Below are 16372 nucleotides of genomic sequence, written 5' to 3'. Positions count from 1 at the left end.
TTTGCTCTCATCCAGACTGCAAACTTAAATGTAAGCAGGTCACAGCCATGGTCTTACTCAAAAGGCAACAGGCACTTCAAAAGAAAGTACATCATCTTAGGAACCTCTAGCAATTCTTTAGCTGGTTTTGAAATAAAAATGCTAAATCTATCATCCTACTTCCCCTCTTGTTCCTTGTACTCAAGATTTCAGCATTTTAACCTTAAGATATTCTGAAGAGCAAGATTGCTAGGACAAAAATACCTGACTACTAATTCCAAATTTCTAAGACGACCTTTCCTTAATTAATTTTATCTCCACTGAAAAACAGTTTGTCAACATCCACTAATAAATGCAAGGATTTAAAAAGTTCCGTCAAATAAGCTATTTTTAATTTGCAGGTTTCAATTTAAAAGGCTTGTATTACCTAGCTCTAAGTATGACACTAAACACAGAAATGGATTTGGCCAAAAGACCTAAGAGGACACCACACTATGGTGCACAACCAGGAGTTGTGCAGCAACAAGAAAGCAGATTACTGTATTGACAACAAAGGGAAAAGCTGAGACTACAGAATTAAAAGTCCCAGGCCTCAGCAAATATATCCAGTGCCTTTCATCTAAACCTTTTCCTTGATGGCTCTTCACATTTCCCCATTTGCTAGCTTACTTCTTTACTGTGCTAAAACAATGTATCTTTTCAGGTCAGGGAGAAAGAGCAGTAAAATGTCTATTTTAGCAGACTAAAATGGTCACAAGTAACATGGAGAATTCTTATTTGTTAAGCTGGTAAGAAAGTCTGTTTGGTTTCACCAGCACAGCAGTACCATCTAGACAGATGCTTTTAGCTCACAAGCTACCTTCAGGATACTGTTTCTGATGAGAACTCATCTGCATACCACCAAGACTATGCTTAGAGTCTGCTAGTAGCTGATTTTGATCTGGGTGCCAATGGGCAAGAATCAGCAAAACAGAAAAGAAGAGCTACAAAAGATAAAGTGAATTAGAAACCATTTTCAGAAGTTCCTTTTTGTAAGGATAATGAAGCTATCTTTTCATTAGGAAGTGATTTGAGCCTAACCATTGACAAAATTCAAATCCTGCCCCCCTTTTTTCTCTAGTAGGGGCTGACTGAGGCCTTTGTGGCAAAGCAGATTTCTGCTGAAAAATGCCCATTTTATGAAAAACATATGAGAGTGTTTTCAACATCTGTCGGCTTGGGTGGCTGCCTGCAGTGGTGCCAGAAGTCCAAGTGGTGGCAGCTCCATGTCAGCTCTCCTATATGAAAGGGAAGCACACAACGCCCAAATCACTTTCACCAATGTTGCTCAGTTGTGAAGACCCATAAAATTGAAAGAATAATTTCGGTCACTATTCCAGGGGTCTCTCAGAGTATTTTTATTGATTGTTTTGTGCTTTGGTGTTATCTAAAATGAAGTATATAGCAATGTCTTTTTTCAGAAAATCAGGGAAATGAATTTTAAAATTTGCAAGAAAACTGCCTCCAAGCTGAAGATTGTCTGTTTGGTGCACATTCCAGATGTAGACTACATTTCAATTTGTAGAAGAAATTTACTCTTTACCAAACCATATGGTCACTCATCATGGCAAAATCTATGGAGTTTAAGTTGTAACTGTAATTTCAGAATGAAATTTCAATTTGTCCTACAGTTAGTAATTATAATTGTGGTGTATTTGAGTATCAGGGCTGTGCCTGTGTGCACACACAGCGCACTTAGTTGACAATTCCCTGGATGGCCCAGGAACTCCACAGCTAGTCTCTGCACAGACGACATAATGGATTAATTGGGAACAACAGACCAACTTGAGGAGAGGCTGCCTTCCACCTTTCACAATGAAGTGCTTCACTAATTATTTCAGGAGCTGTCCAGGTGGGGCCTTCAGACAGTCACAGTGATGACTCCAGGTAGCTCTTGCTAGGCCAAGAGCAATAGACATACACTATTTGTATGCTTCAAAGTGCTGATTAACATCCTGCGTGGACAGTCATGTCAGACCAAGTATAAGAATTAACTAGAACAATAGTTTGGGGAGTTCTACCAATTTAAGCTGATGTCATGCAAGGATGCTTATAATAGAGACTTGCATTGCCATCCTGTTCAAGAGATTTGATTCCTCATGTGAGCATTACCTTATACAAAGATTCTAATAAATTGAGGTTGTCGGTTTCTTGTGGTGTGTTTTTGTGGGGTTTTGGGGGTTTTCTTAATATAAATACACTCTCTTTAAGTGTTTGTGCCACACCATTTCTGGAAATGTCAAAGATGTAAAAAAGCGAGTTAGAGTGAGGAAAGACTTTAAAATTCAATCTTGTATCAACAATTTACACTGAGACCCTAAAATAAGAGTCAATAATTTTACATACTGAAAAATTTTGAGGATGTTCACAACTTTGTCCTTGTGTCCTGTGCAAGACTTTTCCCAGCCAATAAGGAGAAAGGGGACAAGTACATTTTTCTGTTTTCCTGCTCCCATATTTTCTTTCCTTAGATTTTGACAGCAGACGTTTAATTCATGAATGCAAAATATTCTCACTTTATGGCACTAATTTTGTTATTGCAACAAACATATTTCCAAGAAAACAATATCACAGGTGGTGAAATTGATAATTTGTGCCAAAGGCTAAGGCCTTGCCTCTACTAATAAAAATACTAATCTACAGAGTTTTCACTCCTTCTACAACCAGAAAATGTGCACCAGTGAGGAATCATAGCTATAAGGTTCGCCAGTGCAGATGCAGTATATAGAAAAGAACCAATACATTTTCTTTGTTTTCCAGGTTAGTTTGCTACTAGTGTCTGAACCCCTAAGTCTGGAACCTAAACCTGTAAAGTACTAAAGCCCTCTTCAACAAATCTTAGGCGAGTAACAGCATGTCACCGACTGGCAAAAGAAGAAAATGAGCAGTATAAGTACCCTCACAGAGACCTTAATCACCATTGTCTCATAATGCTGAACCAAGGGACATCTTAACATTGAGCTTAATGCGAATTGTAGTTCATATACTTCTGTTTAAACACAGATTAGGATTTCTGACAGACAAATGACACTGAAAAGCTGACAATCTAATTAATATAAATTACTATCTTCCCCACTATAAAAATGCTCTGTATTTTAATAGTTCAATTCACTGTGTAGAAACAAACACAACAGCAAGTTTTCTGAAATCTAAAAAGTCACAGTTACTTTTTTTAGGTTGTACAATGATATTTTCACTAGCTATATATGCCACAAAAATAATTATAATATCATCAAATTGAAACCGAACTATTCTTTAGACATTTTACATCACAGTAGTAAAGGAAAAAAAACAACAAACCAATCTTCTTGTTTCATAACATAGTAATCCTGAAACATACGAAGATCTTCTTGCCCCAAAGATACGCAGATATACAGAGTACAGCTGGGAGCCTAAGTACTTGCAGAGGAAAGTGAAGTTGTACAGGTGCCCACATACTCATTAATTCTGACTACCTCTAGCAATGAAGGAGTTGCCTCTGGGCTACTACTCCACATTCCAGTTTGATAGATGGGTTTGGCCTCACCTCCCACAGAAGGACAAGGCAAATTTGGAAGTCTGCAAAAGAGCTACTGTGCTACTCCCCATGGAAGAGGGAGAAAAAGAAACTGACTGTGACAGAGACTCAGACTGGTGATTGCCCTGTTCCTGGAATATGTTTCTTTCTATCCAGTCAAGAGTGAAAATTGCAGTTCTACTTGCAAAAATTCATCTCTCCAAAAGTTTCATGTTGCAGAGTAAGAAGAAAACAAATTGAAATTACCAATGCCTTTCCTGAGGCCTGATCTCTATGTCTTCAGAGCACCTGTAAACATAGTGGGAATCATGGGACCAAGTGTGTGCAGAAAAGGCAAAAAAACAAACTCTGCCATAAAATCCAAAATCTGCAATGTAAGGTGAATATGTAGTGTCTTCGTACTACATTTAATAGACTAGCACAACAGGCACTTAGTCTAGTGGCTGCCTATAGGTGCTACTACAACAGAAATGTTTAAGAACAAAAGACACAAAAGAGTTTTCTTATAGCTGAAATTCTAAAGACAGTTTTCAGTTTGGTTCTAATTTTATATGTGGTTAATGTATATTTAATTAATAACAGTCACTCCAGTATTACGGGAGGGGCAGAATGACATTTTTTCCTGTAATGCATCATGTGACTTCCTGGGACTGTCAAATAATTTTCCACCATCAGATTATCAGAGACTGGAAATGAGCCTGAGCTTTGCAGGTTGATGCTCTGATGTGGGTTCAGCTAATGTACTGTTTTATCTAGCTGGGGCGTCTAAGTCATTGGCTCAGAATAGTGCTATCACTGGGTTTTCTTCCAATTCATACCGGCAAGAACCTAAGATTTTGGCAGAGAAGGAATTACTTAGCTTAATTTTCCATTCTTTTTTTTTCTTCTTTTTTTTTTTTTTTTTTACTGTATAGTTTACCTATTAAGACACCTATCCATTGAACAGCATATATTGATGTCTGTTTTCTACCTGCAGCATAAAATTTTGCTTTTGAGAACTTAATATTTGGTTTAATTCAGGTCTTTGTTTCACCTCCACATAACCAGAAACAGAATTCTTCCAGAAACTGGAAGAACTCAGTGAATGTCTCATGAGGTTTACCAAATATTTCTCAATGTGTAATTCCAGCTTGCAATATATTCAGAAGATTATTCATCCAAGTGTTTGCTACTTCCACCCAATGATTTAGCTTTTTGCACAAGAACAAGCTTAGTGACAGTTGTATTAATAATACAACAAAAATGCACATCAAGTAAAATGATGGAAATAATTATTTCATATATTTTATTTAAATTACTCTGTACTATGTTAAAAGTGTGGGAGAGAGGAAGAGTTCCTTGCTAGTGGCAGTTTTGCTAATGTTACAGTCTAGTAAAAATCCTAGAATGATCAGAAGAAACATTATCTTTTCTCCTTTTGCTATCGCCATTTTCTTTCAGTTTTGGAGATAATTTCTGAACTGCAATGTAATTCTGGCTCTTAATTTAATTTTTACAAAGCTATCAGTACATATTTCAAATACAGAAAATAATTTGTTGGTATTTTCATTAAAATAAACTGCAATGCTGCAAATCTTACTTTAAAATATAGATTCACACCAGTAATCAAAAAATAATAATCAAGTAAAAAGCACAGCAGAACACTTCAATTACAGATAGTAATCATAGTATAATCTTGTCCTACCAAGTGCGTCTCCAGGTACAGTTTAAGGCTGTCTGTCTCTGCTTTAGGAGGAGTCCAATTCTCTGTTGTTTCCATGGCTTCATTTAACCAGTGAATGAATTCATCCAGCTTGCTTACAAACCCCTTACCAGATAAGAAAAGAGAAAGAACAAGAAAAGCATATTTGTTAGTAAAATGGCAATCCAGAAAATGTATGCTCGATATTTTTTTTAAGCCAGGAGAGTTTTGTACTCTCATTTTGTAAAATGTTGCCTTTTACTTTACAAGCGTGCAAAGAAATAAACAATTAGCAAGTGGCCTTCTAGTAAATGAGGAGCAGACTGGTGTTTCTGGGGATAATCTAAGGTGATATTTTGGAACAGAACAATGCGACATCTATATGACTGTGATGAAATGGAGAAAACAGTAAGTTTTAGAAGATATGAGGGGAATATGTAAAAAGCTGCATATAGATTACAATGAAAATTGAGCTGAAGACCTTGCACTGGGCAGACTGGGTGTAGCATGAGCACTGCTGGCTGAATTAAGTGCTGAACAAAGCTGCATTATATACATGAGTGGACTGAGGGAAGAAACTACTTGTCAGAACTTGGGTCTTGTGATCCCTGTTTTGGTTCACAGGATGAGACTCAGAAGAAATCTAACAGTAGGTGAGGCAGAATATATAGCATTTAATATAAATATTGCTGATTGCATATGAGCCACACAGATGGGGTTCCTGAGAAGACAGGAGCTCCTGCTTCTCAGAAGCACCATTTATTTCAAGATTAGTACCAATTATATTGTCTGATTAAAAATAGTGCCCATGAATTTACATGATTAGATGATACTGTAAGCACATACTGGGTACAGATAATTTTACTGAAATCTTATCCACCACAAAGCAAGAGAGTAAATGGAATAAACTGACTGTGATGTTTATAAGCATGCTGAAAATTAACTCTGAAGAGAAATGTCCATCTATTACAAGATGAAGAGCAGATTAAGTTAGGTCTAATATTGGTTATATTATTAGTTACTAACTATGAATTTCACAGCATGGTGAGAATTTTAATTTCTAGTCAGAAAACAACTCTGTATATACACTCAGTATCTCGTTCTCACCAATTTATTTATGGAATGCTTTCTGTCAATTACTAGTCCATTCAGATAGCTGAAAGCAAGCTACACGTAACTTTCAAAGGCTCCTGAGCAACTCAAGAGCCCAAATCCCCTTCTCTGAAGTGACACATGAAACTGGAATTCTAAACAAGAGAGAAATGAGTTTGAGCAGTTGGTGCACCGCTGTGTTATGCAAAGAAGCGCAATGGTAATAGCCCAGACCAAGCAGAGTCACACCTCCTCCAAAATTCACGGTAGCAGTTATTTTGGTCCAACACTGTGCCAAGAAGCAGGGCCCAAGAACAAACTCCTGGCTTCCAGCTGAAGTGGCAGTGCTTCTGAACCAAAGCTAGCCTCTGACAGGACGCTCCAGTGCATACTGCAGGCATGACAGCACTCACTCAGGCATTCTAAATACTTTGTTTTAATTAGTATTATTATTTATATGAGACCCTTACACATCCTCAGTATGAAAAGGAGACTATTGCCATCTCTATTCATGGAACCCACTGCATCTCAGAACATTATAAGGATGAAAACTGTTATTCTGTGGGTTTTGTTGTAGGCTGTTTATCAGGACATTCCAGAAAGGGGGAAAGAAGACAGGCAGAACAGCCCAGTGGATGTGGTGAGATGACGTGCCTCCCTCCACTCTGGGGCAAGTAATGAAGGTGGCTGCATCTTCTCTCTCCCGTATCAGGCCATACCACAAAGGCTATGTTCCCCACATCAAGCCATGGGACCAAGGGGAGGCAAGATGTTCCTCAGCTCTGTTTCTTGCTTTCTCCCAGCTCGCAGTGGAGCGTAAGAGATGCCAGACTGGCAAAGCAGTAGGACATGAGCTGAGGGGGAAAGGCAGGCACAGGAGGAGTAAAGTCTTTCTAGTCCCTCCAATAAATCTCTGCCTGCATTTTAGCAATGTGTTGTCCTTGAGAGACAAGGTGATATGGTAAGCACAAAAAAATGAAGAAAGGCTCTCTCTTGTATATGCGTCATGTATTTTACGGAGACAGACACGTATAACATCTGCCTGCAGTACTCGATGTCTGTATGCCTTCAAAAGGGTGCTCGGAGACATTGCAGCCTTGCACCAGTATAAAAAAGCAACTACTAGCAACCAAGTTACTTCTGCCCTCTGACAAAACATGCCTGTGTTTTTATATCTGCTGCTTCACGCTGGTGCTTAGAAACTGCCAAGCAGCAGTCTCCAGCAGCCTGGCACGTGCCCCTCGCCGCACAGATGAGGTGGGCTGCAGGCCTGAGCAGGCGTGGGGGTGGCACAAGGAATGCCGGGGGGCTGGTTTGGGGGCCTGGGGGAAAAAATTATATATATACACATGCAGTCTCCCACAGAGCCACGATGCGCCAAGTTATCTGAGGAAAAAAGAGGCAGAGCTGCCAGCACCAGGCACTGAGCATGGCAAGGCCGGGCCTGCGGCTGGGGACCCACTGCCCGCGGGGAGCCCCGCTGAGAGAGCACGGGCCGCGGCCAGCCCCGCCGGATTCGCTTTCTTTGCCAGGCATCACAAATCACAACAATCCCACTGTCTTTCAAATGACGGCAATAAAATGTCGTTGAAACCACGCAAGAGCGCACATCTGTAGAAACCGCAAACAGCGGCGGGCCGGGAAGCGGCAGGGCCGGACGGGCAGGGCTGGGCAGCGCGCGGCCGCCGGCGGAGGGAGCGCCGTGCCTGGGCCCACAGCGCCACCTGCCGGCGCGCGCCGCCACTCCGCCCGCCCGCGGGACGGGACGGGACGGGACGGGACGGGACGGGACGGGGCGGGACGGGGCGGGACGGGGCGGGACGCCCCTCGGACTGCGCACCCCGGCGCGGAGGGGCACGCGGCGGGCTTGTAGCAGCGCTTGTAGACTGCAGCCTATGTATTTCAATAGCCTGGTGCCGGTGAGCGAGGACAGAGCCACTTTTATCACCCAGAGACTCGTCCCTACCTGGGAACCGAAACCCACGCCAATGCACCCCACCGTGGCGGCGCTGGCGTTGCGGACGAGACCGCGGAAGGCGCTCGGTGCTGAGCTTTCCCTTCTCGCCTTTGACGTTTTGCCGAGGCGCAGCGATGTACAGGCTGCCCGGCCCCGGCCCGGCCTCGCCGCCTCCATCGGCTGCAGACCCCGCAGCTGTGCGGACCCAGCCAGAGCAGGAGGCTGCCGGCGCTCCCACACGTGGGGAAGGAGCATCTGCAATACCGGCGGGCCATCAGCCCCTCATCACCGATAAAAATCCACGTCCTTTATCCCCTCGATTCTCATAACAGAGGGGAAGCCCAAACACAACTTAGCCCGGATGGAAGGGCTGCTGCTCCTCCGCAGACTGACCAGCACAAAGTCATTTCTGCGTAATCAGGACGGCTTAGTTAGTTGGAACAGAATGCAATCGGTGACGTATGTGTACCCAGGGACACAAGCAGCATTACAATAGTTGTGTTTCGCATCGTTTAGGGTATTTGCCAGAATCTACATTTAAATAAAAGCTTTAGACAAAATAAGTTCTAAAAAATAATAGGGGAAAAACGTCTTACAATACAGAAAATCTGTTGTGAGACCCTGCCGGACCATGAAACTACGCTTTGAAAGAACAGATTACAACATAAATTATATCAAAACAAAGGATGAGGCTTAATGTGCAATTCTAAATCCAAATCAAGGAGTATTCAGCAAAAGAAATAAATTCATAGGATGACAAATAACCAATAAAGGATCTTTTTCAGGTTTTTTTCTTCATTTTATAAGGTGCCCATGAAACCATTTTATATCCCTTCCTAGACACTTAACCTTTCTGCTTTTTCTGTTTGAACTTACATTTTTCTTTCTCTAGATTATTTGTTTCTCATCATTCTTAAGGTGGAAAAGAGTTTCAACAGGTATAAACTTCAGTGGAGCTATGCTGATTTATACTAGTTAAGGGCCTGATCTAATCACTATCCCATTTGTAATGAAAATGCTGTAAAATCCACTCAACCTGTGCTTTGCCAATGAGAAATTAAACTTTTGTATTTTCCATCAAAACTTCTTGAAAGTTGAAAACCCACAGGCAGCCACGTTGAAGCTAAAAATTACCGTACAAGAATTCCTCAGCAAGAAAAGAAGGGAACAGAACAGAAAAAAAGGAGCACCAGTATAATCCAGTCCCTGCCTTTTGACCAGCTGGTTCAGTATTGCAACTGTAATAGTTTTGTCATAGTTTTGTACTGTGCTAGCAAGCTAGATGTTTCTAAAAAACTCAAGCCCCTACATGACACAGCATAAAGTTATTCTTACTCTGTGCTGCTTAGTACAGAAACAAATGTTTCTGGATTGTTCTTGGATGATTTGTAGCAACTTCTATAGTCAAGTTTGCGAATAATGATAAAGCTTTTCCCTACCCTACACAGAAAATTTGTAAACATTCAGCTTTCCATTTTGTTTCATGACAGGTTACAGATTTTTCTTAGGGGGCGGGAAGAAAGTTCTAATCACACATACCTGAACAAAGCTAGGGCAAAAATGCCTTCATTTGAAATTTGGCATGTACAAAGTGTTGTTTTTGGAGTCTAATTCTATTTGCTCTGGATAGATAAGAATGAAAAAGACAGACCATGGTAAATACTGGGGGGAAAAAAATGCTGTAACTCAGTGTGTCTGCTTTGGTGTCTTATAGAATTAAAATATACTTAATTCAATTGTTCTGTAGAATTAAGGAATTAATTAACTGAAGAATTAAAAACAAATTAGATGGGATTTAACTGAATTTCCTGAGACTTCCTCATTAATGACCAGAACATTCAAATATTTTAAATCATAACACATGAGAATTCATTTGCTGAGTCACCCAAAAAGGCTGGGGATGGACCAGCTCAGAGGCCAAAGGCATGCATGGATATTGGGCTGAAGAAGATACTGTACCTGGAAGCGTGCCTCCCACCTTTGTTTTGTTAAATATAAAGGCACACAAAAATTACAGATCCTCCAGCTGCTGCACAGGGCTGTAGGGCTCCCTACACCCAGTACAGCTGGTCAAAGGATCTTGGGTTAGGCAGCCTGGTTGTGTCTGGCATGTGGGTAACAGAGTGGGAGAGCAGCTGTGGTGGTATGCTGCCAGTACAAGAAACCCTGGAGCGTGGCAGCGAGGCCTACAGAGGTGGTCAGATGAACAAGTCTCACATGCAATTCATTACATTTAATAGGACTGTGTGTGTTCTGTCTATCCCAAGTGTGTGTCAGAAAAATTAAATACTTAAAATAAAAAAAGAAATGGGCAGTCTCTGGCATCCCAAGCAGTTTGTGCCTGACTCCATTCCTTTTTCCTGTTTCGCTTGATGCTATTTGCAAATATGTTCCTCCCTACTTGCGACAACTGCTCAGCACAGCTCATTGCTCACTACCTGTAGCCACTACTGCCTCTTGGCATTGCCCAGGAGTCAGTCTCTCCTTGGGCCTCTCCAGCTCCTATAGTCCTCTCCTGCACTTTGCCACTGAACTTCAGAAGCTCACCCCATCTCCGGCCAAAGACCGACCTTTAGAAACAGATATCCATTAACTTCCCATTTCACAGTTTGCGGCAGAAGACCCAAGGCTGATGCTTACTGCCATCAAATGTGTCAGTTAAAGTTAGGTACCCACTGACCCTCACTACATGGTCCCCCTGAGTTGGTGGCACAGCCAGTGCTTATGGTGAAAAAGGACAAAGTAGAGCTCAGGAGAAATATTAAGGCCTGTGGGCAAAATAACAAGCAGCTGACCAACTTAAAAACTTCTGATAACACCTGATAAAAACTGGTGATAACAACATAAGTGCTTATGACACTGTAGAAAGGCTTCAGTCCCTGGTGACATCCATGCATGCTTTCTTAGCTTGTCAGGGGTGTTGCTTAGACACACTCTCATAGGAATTCAATTTTCTGAGCAGCACACAACTAAGACCTCCCAGAAAAGTTTTTACTGCCACAGTCATGAAAAAAATGTGTGACTGTCAAGTGAGTCACTTAAAATTATGCACAAATGCCTCTCAACCAAGCTAGCACCACTACTTGCAACTAGAACTTGTAAAGTTTCCTAACTTTATTTCAGCGGTTTAATTTTACTTTTACATTTCAAGCTCTCTCTTTTTCTTGGTCAGATAGGAAGGTAAACAGTTCTGGTGTTCAATAATTTTAGCACTTCAAATGATCCTGTTTAGACTTTGAAGTTCAGCTTTCATTAATTGAATGGAGTGGGAAAGGAAGATGTTTCCATCTCAGCTGCAGCTGTCGCTTTACAAATCCAGCTTTTATTAGACCACATTTAGAATGGAAACAGACTAAAGCCCAGTTCTGTAATTTTGAGCTCTAGTCTAAGAGATAGCAAATTTATGGCTAAAAAAAAAAAAATAAATGTGAAAACATGGAATTTTTATTGTATTAAAAATTGCCATTTTTTTTACACCAAATGCAGCAGTATCTTAGATGTTTTTAGTATATTTTTAATGTGAGATTCCTTTAGACAGGGTATATGTATATGTGCATTTAAAGAAGCTAGCGTTAACATTGCCAAAATTATGCCATAAAACACAGGGGATGCAACTGCATCCAGTTAACACCATTATGAAAAGTTTTATGGCCCTCATCCTAGACCAGATTTTGGGTTTGCTTTTTATGGAAAAATATTTCCAGATTTACTGTGCCTACATGGCACAGGTACTCAAATTATTTCAATACCTTTTGGCTTGTAACTTTAAACTGTGCAGTGTTAACACTGCTCAGTTTATTAGTCTAGCTTTTTTGTCTAACATGTATGCTGGCTTATACTTAAGGCACTTCTGGTCATTGCATTAAAAGTACAAAGCCCTTCTAATGACTTGAACTAAGATCAAAATCAGAATATAAGAGATGCACCAAACTATTAAAAGCAAACATACTAAAATAATCAGTCATGGTAATTAAGAGTGACAGAGTGACAGTGGAAAGTCTACTGTATCCCACAAGCCTCGGTGTGGAAGCACCAGACAACAATGCTTATTAAATCACTACCCCAGACCTTTTTTTTTTTTTTTTTTTCTCTCCACCTTCCCTTTATTGCACAAAGGGAGTTCTCTTCTTTAAAGAATTGATTATGAGGCTGTGTGCTTAAAAATGAATGTCCAATTTTGTTGCAAGCAAGGAGTGTTGTAAAGTTTGTTCCCAATTTACGAAAAGACGGAGCTCACACAGGGGTCTGTGCACAAGGATGGGCTGGCTCTAAGGGCACTTCTATCACAGAATGAATTAAGAAAACCCTTTGTCTAACCACAAAAGGACTTACATATTAGTCTCAGGAGGAACACATTCCTGCCCATGGACTTTATTTTCAAAAGGATAAAAGTGCACTTTCTTCATAGGCAAAGGTAAGTCAAAGAAATCCAGGTACTCAAGAGGATGAGGCTGCAACAAACTGCCACGGTCAATTTAATTGGAGTTAGACCCAGAGGCAACGATAAAACCATTAACACTACAGATGTTAGGGGTCCCCAAAGAACAAAGATGCCACAATGGAAAATATTCTTTGTGTGATATTGTCAAGATTCTGTGGCAGACAGTGACCTCCCAGAAACATACAACTGACCAAACACATCAGAAGGATGGCAGTGCTTAATATACAGTTCAGGGTACATTCATTCACACTTTAGAAATAGAAAATAGCAGCTTTCTGCTAAAGAAGAATATGTTAATGTTCCTGCCAAACGGAGAAGATAAAGATTAAATACTTTTCTTAGTGGGCATCTGTGTAAAGAAACATCCTCGTCTTCTACTATATACTGTCTAGTTATGCATTTTTAAGACTGTTTAATTACATAAATCTTTCACAAGTACCACCTCTAGGCTTTGTACCCAACTACTACACACAGAATTAGAAATGATTATTCAATGTATTTTCCCTAATGGCCATCTGATTTGTCACGATTCATATGGACACAGAAGGGGAAGTGGTAGCACAGGCTGGTCACTGGCTCATGACTTTTCCTGCGTTTAGAGTCCCTAGGATGCATTCTGATGCTGGAAAATGAGAAGGATTAGTACATAAAAATATAGAGTTATTTCAATCAGAGCCAGTCAGACGTATCTCAGCTTTTCAGGGAGATTTCACTGGAGAGCTGAGAGTACTTGAAACAGTAAAGACAACAAAACACAGTACTTACAAGACTAGGAGAACACTACAAATTAACTCAGTTCTAGCTTTGTCCCTAAAAGTTGACAATAAGGTACTCTTTTGCAGACGTTTTGGTCTGCTACTAAATCGACAGACTTTGCTTACATTTCCAAGCTCTTTTTCCATACTGTATTTTAACTAGAGCAGAAATGGCAGACAACAATTTTAAGAAGTTCTCAGTTTCCAAAAGCCTTCTAGTTAAAAGAGCCAGAACCATAAAAGTAGGATGGGCTTAAAAAGCATGATACAGAGGAACACGTAAAGAGTTACTTTTCAATCCATTAAAAACAACTATGACTGAAGACAATGAACCTGATTCTGCAATAAAAAGTTCATTGCCCCCATGGGACTGTTGACTTTATTTCTGCTTCTAGACAAAGAGCAGGTTATGCTAATTGAATATTAAGAATCATTCCTAAATGTATCTATGCAGGGTACTTAAAACTTTCCATGATACCACAAACAACATTCATTCTTTACCCTACGCCTTGTCTTACCTTTTGCTCAAGGTGAAGATCTACTTTCTATTTAAAAAAAAAATACAAGGCCTCCACTGCTATTTGAAACTTACCAGATCTAAAAAAGGACATTCTTAACATCAGCAGATTGACTGTGGCGCAAAGGTAGATACAGGAAAATTAAGCCAAATGCTTCCTAAACCCTGTTCCTGAGAGGTATATTCTTAGACAACAGGCAAGCTTCCAACACCACCGGTAACATTTCTCCAGCCTTCTGAATGATCACTGGACACCTAGAACCACAGAAGCAAAATCCATGGGCTGGAAGAACATTGCTGTGAAGAGATCCAAAACAGCCACACATATGAAGGTCATACAGCAGCATAGGAAAGCCCAGCATCATTGTGACTTTGCAGGTGTTCAAGAGTAGAGAGGGCTAGTGGAGAGAAAGAAGGGGATAGGGAAGACTTGTCTGAGAAGGCGATAGGGAAGACTTGTCTGAGAAGAGGATAGGGAAGACTTGTCTGATTCATCCGTCATTTAAAGAATCATCTGGTATGAACCTAACAGCAGTATGGATTCATTGTAAACCTCCAGAGATGCCATCTGCTCTGATGGCAACAATGCCAGGCATACAAAATGGCTGCTGATCTCTTCTCATACTGATGTGGCCATGCTTTCTACCTGAGATGTAATTTTGACAGGCACAAAGCCAGATAAAGTTTTAAGCCTCCTGCATTCATTCAGGTGAAGACAGAGTTCATGCTAAGAAAATATGGGAGGCCGGCACTGTATCTCAAAAGTGGTGTGAGATTCAAAGCACTGCTGGGAATCAAGTAAATAAGTAAATTAGCATATCCCTTCTTTGTATGGAAAAATTTTATGTACGCCTTCACATTCTAGATGTCAGAAAATAATTTTGCTTAGCTGCCTCCTAAGTTACCATGCACACTAACTGGATTCTTAGTGATTTTCAAGGCAATATTTCAAATGGCCCAAGTCCCATGCGAGGCTGCCATGGCCTGACCTGGCCCATGGCCTGCGCCAGCCCTCCCAGGGAGGCTGCCTGCGCTGCCCCAAACCCACCGCGCTGCAGGGCCGCGAAACCCTCCTTTCCAACGTATGAAAGTAATACTGACAGGAAACTCACCACTTTTATTGGCATTGGGCTATGCCCATGCAGATACATTGGTTAAAGAAGGAAATATTTTCCACTGTTCTAATCAGTACTGGCTTTTGTCAGAAAATCTCTGCAGTGTAAGCCTGTATTTGCATGTTTCTAGCACTCATCTCATTCAGCATTCCTAATCCGTATGAAATTTTGAGGTTGACTGGGAATAGATTCCTGAGGAAATGATATTGAAACAATGGAATGAATACTATAAGCAGCAGAAGGGAGAAACAGGAGTTAAAGGATACCAAGAACCCTGAAAATGAGACAGAAACAGGAAGGAAGAACAGACAATACAGAAATGGGGCATTAAACAGGGAGGAAAATTGAGGAGGAGGAAATATAAGCAAAGGACAAGGTAGTTCTTTTTATTTAGTTTAAATAAATAAGACTGTGATGTTCTTTGGGCCATTGGGAATAAAACAGGCAGCGAAAAGCTCCTAGAGTTAAAAGCAGAACAGTCAGCACCTGTGATATTGTTGTGACTCAGCTGAGTAATGTGCAAACTTAATGATCATCCAAGTCTCATCTTCGAAGTTCATCATACTACTAGGAATGAACATTTTGTTTCTGAAAATACATTTATGCACCAAGAGCAATGCCTGTTATTGGTCATGTCTCACAGAAACTCTCACTACTCCTAAAAGAACCTTTTCCTGAGTCATTTATTTTCTATGTAAAACCCAAGAGGCCTAAGCAGCAGTTAGGGAATAAAGATAGGTGCCCAAAACATCGTCTAGTACACGATAAGTTTTGCATGTCTCTTGTGCATCACAGCACCAGATATCCCAAATGGAGGCCTTTTTTGATTATACCCTCATATGACCCTAAGTCAAAGACGTGCCATTATCTAGAGATCAGCTAAGAGATGTGAATGTTTTTAGGTCACATACTCATTTCACTCAGCTGGTACACCAGGGAGCAAGACATTTGTGGCCAGCGATATATCAAGGGAAGGACAAGAACAGCAAATAAATCTGCCAAAGGCAAGAAAGATGATGCCAGTAACTCCCAGAAAAGGGGGACTTCAGCTCTGCAGCAGCAGCTGAAAGGAGTGTCTGGATTCTGGAGGGACCCTGAGCACAGCACGGGAGGGGGCCCTGTCTTTGGGAAAAGTACCAGGCAGCAACACAAGTTGCTATGTCCTGTTAAAGGATAATGGCACAATGCTGCAGTGTACTCACATCTATGTCACAGCCCCAAATATTTTTTTATGTCCACTCTCAGCAAGAAAGAATGAGCAATAGAATAGAAAATGTAG

General features: G+C 40.8%; 1 protein-coding gene across 2 annotated transcripts in view; it reads right to left on the bottom strand.

The window, feature by feature from the left end:
• The window catches only part of AKAP6 (A-kinase anchoring protein 6), a 287417-nt gene that overhangs the window by 161512 nt on the left and 109533 nt on the right, over positions 1 to 16372 (bottom strand). For both annotated transcript variants that reach the window (XM_037395841.1, XM_037395842.1), the window contains exon 5: positions 5220 to 5342. In XM_037395841.1, the coding sequence (XP_037251738.1) occupies positions 5220 to 5342 (123 nt within the window). The remainder of the gene's footprint in view (positions 1 to 5219; positions 5343 to 16372) is intronic.

Source organism: Falco rusticolus, chromosome 7 (assembly GCF_015220075.1).
Source record: "Falco rusticolus isolate bFalRus1 chromosome 7, bFalRus1.pri, whole genome shotgun sequence".
Lineage (NCBI taxonomy): Eukaryota > Metazoa > Chordata > Aves > Falconiformes > Falconidae > Falco > Falco rusticolus.
The sequence above is the reverse complement of the archived record's forward strand: the minus strand, read 5'-3'. Positions and strand labels throughout refer to the sequence as shown.